This window comes from Chelonoidis abingdonii, chromosome 19 (assembly GCF_003597395.2).
Source record: "Chelonoidis abingdonii isolate Lonesome George chromosome 19, CheloAbing_2.0, whole genome shotgun sequence".
NCBI lineage: Eukaryota > Metazoa > Chordata > Testudines > Testudinidae > Chelonoidis > Chelonoidis abingdonii.
The window spans coordinates 43510353-43517162 of NC_133787.1; the positions used below are offsets into that span (position 1 = coordinate 43510353).

At 49.1% G+C, this 6810-nt stretch overlaps 1 protein-coding gene across 1 annotated transcript; it reads left to right on the plus strand.

Annotated features, from left to right (window-relative positions):
• Nucleotides 1-3542: 3542 nt before the first annotated feature.
• CHST4 (carbohydrate sulfotransferase 4) lies at nt 3543-5107 on the plus strand. Its single transcript, XM_032796393.2, has one exon. It carries the CDS (start codon nt 3551-3553, stop codon nt 4703-4705), a length of 1155 nt encoding a protein of 384 aa, XP_032652284.1. The 5' UTR covers nt 3543-3550; the 3' UTR covers nt 4706-5107.
• Nucleotides 5108-6810: the final 1703 nt, after the last annotated feature.

Genomic DNA, 6810 nt, shown 5'->3' on the forward strand with positions numbered 1-6810 from the left:
GAAAGAGGGACCTGTGCAGGCTTTTACACTATCTCACTAACAGAAAGGAAGTGTGTCACTCTCAGGACTTGTCAACACAAGAAAGCTGCACCAGTTTAGCCTCCGCTGTGACTTTTGAACCAACTTAGTTAAATGGGTGAATAAGGCTGTGTGAATGCTCATAGTTCTGTTTAGCTAAAGTTCATTCCTTCTTGAGTTGAGTCCTCCTGCTTTACACTTAACTACAAGTGTCCACACAGCCCTGTACACTGGTTTAACTAAACTGGTTTTCAGTCACCCCTTAGGGTGCCCCTTTCTCATTAAACAATGCCTCATTTTCGGGGGCAGTTTTGGGTGTGCCAGGTCCTTCTCAATTGAGCATGTTCATTTGGCTGCCCCTGCTCCACCTGGGAAAGCCTGGCCTAGCAGCTGGGGCAACCTGTGCCCGAGGACAGCCATTTCAAGGTAGGAGCTGATTATAAAGAGTTCCTGGCTTCCTGTTTCCCCAGATCAGCTGGGGAGAGGAAACCTGTGCTGGGACCCTACCAGCTCCTCTGTAAGCTCAGCAGGTACAGTAGGGTGTACAGTGAGAATGAGCCTGTTGCTCAGTGTCATAAACAGATGGTTAAGGGTTAATGCCTCTTTTACCTGTAAAGGGTTAAAAAGTTCACCTAGCCTAGCTAACACCTGACCAAAAAAACCAATGGGAAAACAAAATGTTTCAAAAGAAAGGAGGAAAGTTTTTCCTTTGTTTAAGAGTTTCAGTTTCAGCCGAAGTCAAAAAGATCAGAGAACTAGCCTCTTATCAGAGTAGTAAGTTTTAGAAAGGAATAAATAGGTTTATGTTTATTTCTTTGTAACCTGTCTTATGCAATTAGAGGTAGAATCAAATTGGATATTTGGGTATTTTTTTGTGTAACTAAATTTGTGCCCAGGGGAACATCCTCTGTGTTTTAAATCTATTGTGTGTGAGAGTAGCTGGTATGCTAATCTCTTCCAGAGAGTTTTCTTTTACCTTTCTTTTCTTTAATTAAAAGCCGTTTTCTTAATACCTAGTTAATTTCTCCTTGTTTTAAGATCCAAGGGGTTTGGATCTGTGTTCACCAGGGACTTGGTCAAATCCCTCAAAACTACCCAGGGAAAAAAGTAGTGTTTGGGGGATGGTGGCAGCGATACCAGATCTAAGCTGGTAATTAAGCTTAGAATTGTCCATGCAGGTCCCCACATCTGTACCCTAAAGTTCAGAGTGGGGAAGGAACCTTGACAGCTCCTCTGTAAGCTCAACAGGTATAGTAGGGTGTACAATGAGAATGAGCCTGTTGCTCAGGGTGCAGGAAGGGGTACCACTGTTGCTCAGGGTAGGCAGGGCTGGCTGCGGGCTGACCTCTGTCACTCAGGATGAGGGGGTTGAGTGAGGGACTGATCTCAGGGCTAGCAAGCAGCAGGAGTGATACTTGTCACTCAAGGCAGGGAGCTAGGCAGGAGCTGACCCTGTTGCTCAGTTTTATGCAGAAGCAACAGCACTGGTGGTGACCCCGTTCCTAAGCTACCTTTGTTTACACATGAAGGGTGTTTGATATTTTACAACGTCCTTTCTCATTAAAATGAAGGAAGCAGCTGGCAAGAGTCAGAGATGATTTTCTGTTGCTGAGTCTCAGATCCTGCCCATGATTCTGAGGCACAATAAACCATTCACAGCAGCATGACCCCTTGCCACTGGGAGCTAGTTCCCTCCTCATCCCTTGCCTCCTGTGCTGGGAACAGGCCAGGCAAGCCCTGCTCCTCCTGGCTGGGCCTTGGCAGTCAGTCATGTGGCTGGTGTCAGACTCTGTTTGGAAGTGCTGCTGCTGCCAACAATTTGGCCTGGAGCAAATGGCATCCCTGAATTGCCGTAGTACTGCAGGACAGGAGCTCAGGAACTGATGGTCTCTTTTAAGGCTCCAAATTTCAGGGACAAGCTGTTTAAAAATGGGACATTTGGGCACTTTACAGACATGCCTGTGAGGCTGTACGTGGAAGCATGTGCCAGAGGCTTGAGCACAGGATGGGGGAAGTGAGGGGTGGCTCAGGAAGCCATGGTGCATAAGGGAGGCTCTGAGAAGATCATGTGTCAGCCCCATGCCTCAGTTTCTCTATTTGTAAACTTAGAATAATGCTAGATCGCTGTTTACCAGAGGCCTGTGAGAAGTAGTTATTTATTTGCAGTTATAGTTAGCTGGGCTCCCTCACCCGTTTGATGCATCCACCTGATGTCTCTCATTTTCCACTTGGATTGTAATCTCTTCAAGGCAGGAATTGTCATCTTCTTTTCTGTGTCTACAATGCCTTCCTTCATTAGCTCACACAGCCCAACTGGGATCTCTAGGCCATATTGCAACAATAACAATCAAGTCAGTATAATTAAAAACAGAACTCTGATTTTTAAACATATCAGGGGACACTAGCCAGGGTGTAGCTAGGAGCCTCCCAGCTCCAGCTGTGATGCAGCTGCTTTGCACCATGCAGCTGTCTGAGCTTTCCAGGCTTCTCTCTCTCCCACCAGCTGGGAAATTCAATCCAGGACAAGGCTCAAAAAATGGAAATGTCCCCATCAAGGGAAATACTTTGGCTTCCCAGGGGCTGTATAAACCCCTTCTTGATAAGGAAAAGAGAAAAAACATGTCTTTCCCTTCTCTGGAGAAGGGTTAGGAGCAAGATGCTGCAGTGACTTACAGCAGCATAGAAACAATAGAGCTAGATGGGCATCTATAGCATTCAATCCGACTCTCTCCTAGTGTGTAGGCTCACAAACAGGCCCACAGCCCCTTTTATCTGCTTTCACCAGACACCATTCAAATTTGCTGCCAGAATGTCATTGCTGGCAAGGTGGCGCTCTGTTTCCCCAGAACAGGGGTGCTGCGGTTTTCTCTGAGGTCCAGTCCTGAGTGTCCGGCTTTCTCAGAGCTGGTGCAACCATTTAGGCGACCTAGTCACCTAGGGTGCTAGGATTTGGGGGGGCGCCATTTTTTTCGGCAGCGACCGTGGCGGCCAGATCTTTGTCCACCCCAGTCACCGCCGGCATTTAGGTGGAGGGAGCTGGGGCAGGGGAGCACGGGGAGGGCCGCCTGCAGCAAGTAAGGGGTGGGGGTGGCATGAGGAGAACTCTCCGCCCCAGCTCCCCCCTGCCCTGCCTCCTCCCCGAAAATGCCGTGGCTGCTTCACTTCTCCCACCTCCCAGGCTTGTGGCACCTAAGTTGATTGGCGCTGCAAGCCTGAGAGGCGGGAGAAGTGAAGCAGCAAAGGTGTGCTTGAGGAGGAGGCGGGGCACAGGTGAGCTCGAGCAGAGAGGGTACCTTAGGGCGGAGGGTGGGGAGCTGCCATGGGGGGGGCACCTCAGGGCGGAGGGGGGGAGCTGCCTCAGGTGGGGGCGCACCTCAGAGTGGGGGCTTAGGAACGGGGGAGGGCGCAAGGTGGAAGTTTCACCTAGGGCACGAAACATCCTTGCACTGGCCCTGGGCTTCCCACGGTGTTTGTTAACCCAACAATCTGAATGCTCTCTCTCTCTCTCTCTCCCCTCAGGCTCTTAGCCACCATGCTGAAGTCAAACAAGACAATAGTGATAGTGGCCCTGGGAGTTCAGTCAGTTGTTTTCATCTGCTTCCTCGCTCAGCTTCACAGCAGCTATTCCCCCCAGGAAAAGAAGCCAGCTCAGGTGCACATCCTCATTCTCTCCTCCTGGCGGTCAGGATCTTCCTTCACTGGCCAGCTCTTCAGCCAGCACCCTGATGTCTTCTACCTGATGGAGCCTGCCTGGCACGTGTGGACAGCCATGTACCGGAACAGGGCCAAAGTCTTACAGATGGCAGCACGTGACCTCATCAGGTCTGTCTTTCTGTGTGACATGTCTGTGTTTGATGCCTACATGTCTACCCAGAGGAATAAATCTGATTTATTTCAGTGGGAGGCCAGTCGGGCCCTGTGCTCCCCCCCTGCATGTGACCACTTCCAGCGCAACCACATCATTTCCAAAACTGCCTGCAAGACCCTTTGTGGCAAGTACCCATTCAGCAAGGTGGAGGAAGCTTGCAAGACCTATAGCCACACAGTCATCAAGGAGGTCCGGTTCTTTGATCTGACAGTTCTCTATCCCCTGCTCATTGACCCCTCCCTGAATCTCAAAATCATTCACTTGGTTCGTGACCCCAGGGCTGTGTTCCACTCTCGTGAGAAAACATTGGCTGCTCTGATGTACGACAGTAACATTGTGGTGGGGCCCCAGAATAACCAAGGGGAGAGGGGGCCCTACAATGTGATGCAGGAAATCTGTAAAAGTCACATCCGGATTTACACTGAAGGCAGCCAGGCCCTTCCCAGCTTCCTCAAAGGCCGCTACATGCTGGTGCGCTATGAAGATATTGTCAATGATCCCCTGGCAAAGGCTGCACAGATATATAAGTTTGCAGAGCTCCACTTCACACCCAAACTTCAGGTGTGGGTGTACAATATCACTCATGGGAAAGGCCTGGGGACGCAGGCCTTTGACATTGGCTCCAGAGATGCAGTGAATGTATCCCAGGCCTGGAGGAAGAACCTGCCCTTCCAGAAAATAGCAAAGTTGCAAAATGTGTGCAAAGATGCCATGGACCTATTGGGTTATCGACTAGTGATGTCTGAGGAAGAACAGAAGGATATGGCACTGAACCTGTTATTTACCGAGAGCCTTCTACCCAGTGACACGGGGAACTGAATGCAGAAAATTTGCCTCCTGTTTGTCAGCTGAAGGCTGCAGAATTTAGAACTGTGTGCACAAGTGAAAATGTGTGTGTGTGCACGCACACGTGTACAGAGTGATAATAGCACCTGAAACAGAGCACAGTTGGAGGCAGTGAGATCACTGCTAACTTTCTTCCCTGCCTAACTCTGCTCTGCAGTCTCCACACTAAAAGACCCAGCAGCAAAGCAAACCTTGCTTTTTCTGTTTAGGTGGGACAGTAATAGGAGAAAACGCAATTGAGAGGGAACAGCACATCCAAGTAACAGGACCCAAAAGAGTCAGAAATCTCCCAGAAGGCCAATTTAATTAAACACCAATAAAACCACAATTAGCAGGTGTTTTCCTGGAGACCAGATGGCACAATGAGTGTCAGACACTCAGGCCCCTACCTGTACAAATTCCATGTAAATCCCAGAGTTTATGCATTTTTACCTAAGGATTTAGTGGATTATCCAGCACTTGAAGTTTTTAAATCAAGCTTAGTGTCTTTTTAGAAGAGATGCTCTCGCTCAGTCATAAATTATGGGTTTGTTGCAGGAATCACTTGATGAAATTCTCTGTCCTGTATTATGCAGGAAGGCAGCCAGGATGGCCACAATGCTCCCTTCTGGCCTTAAACATCTAGGAATCTATGCAAATATTAAGAGTCCCAGAACAGGTTTAAAACTCAGGTAACCCAAATATCCTTGGTACACTCAGTTAGTTTTTATATCACTGTCAAACTACATGTAATCAGGGGATGGTCCTGCTATCGTGGTGAATTTGCCTGGCTTCTATACTGCCCCAGGTAGAATTGGAGGTGACAGGTTCTGAGTCGCCACCTCCACAACATTTACTGGATGCCTGCTTGAGCTTGAGAACTCCTCTGCCTTGCTCCTATCTGACAGAGCCCTCGTAACCCCGATAAGGCTGGGGCCAGGATCACAGGGGGCTTAACCCCCCGTCTCACTATGGGTTGCTCAGGACCGGGGCTAGGGTCTCCCCACTGTGGGATACTCTCTCCTCCCCGGCCACTTCTCTGCTCCAGTGATCATTGCACTGAGTTTAAACCATGTACAATTTATTAACCAGCAACTGTAAACCAATCAGGGAAAAATGGAGATGGTGAAAGGATCCAGAAACCAACACAATGGCCAACTACACTTTCTCTGGGGCTAGTCACAGCCTATCCCTACACATCCCAAGTCCTGGCTGCACTGCTGTGACACCATGGGTCAGACACCTGCCCTGGGGTGAGGGGTGGGGGAAACACGCTTTCAGGCTCCAGGTGTCAGTACGCTTCTTCCCAGCATCAGCCCTCCCATTGGGGTCATGGTTCCTACTCCCAGTCTAGCCTTCGAGGCCCTCTTATCTGGCACCCTCTCCCTCCACTGAGCCTTCTGCCCAGGGCCGCCTTCACTTTCCCCTGCTGTTCACTGTGCTCAGCTCCAATTTGCTTGTGGCATGGCTGGCGTCCGTTATCATGGCTCTGGCCCAACCACTCTCTGCTGTAGCTCAGCCCTGGCTCCCCATTGGTGCACCTGGACAGCGCTGCCATAGCTCTGGCTCCTCTGGCTTTCATCACAGAATCATAGAATATCAGGGTTGGAAGGGACCTCAGGAGGTCATCTAGTCCAACTCCCTGCTCAAAGCAGGACCAATCCCCAACTAAATCATCCCAGTAAAGCTTTGTCAAGCCTGACCTTAAAAATCTCTTAAGGAAGGGGATTCCACCACCTCCCTAGTGTCAAAGTTAGACTCAGGACTCACAGTTTGTCAGACCACTCTGTTTTATTAGCACAGCGCTCTGCTAATATACCCAGATAATGTGAGCACCATGCAAGACCTGAACAGTCTTATTTATACAGATAAAAGAGTGGGAATTAGACAAAGGGACAAAGAAAGCAAAAAAACACTAAAAATCACCTGGGGCACAGCATGCATATCCCACTTCCTTACTGTTATCGATCTAAGGCTAATACTTCACCAATTGCCCTTAAACGGTGCAATTGTCCAATGTTAATGTCTGTATTCCTGACACCTGGATTGCAACATTCCAACAATTTTGCTTAAAGGTACAGACAACATTTCTTTAATCC

Bases quoted from the DNA above. Each gene is read 5' to 3' on its own strand.
- CHST4 (XM_032796393.2), top strand. From the start codon at position 3,551: ATGCTGAAGTCAAACAAGACAATAGTGATAGTGGCCCTGGGAGTTCAG.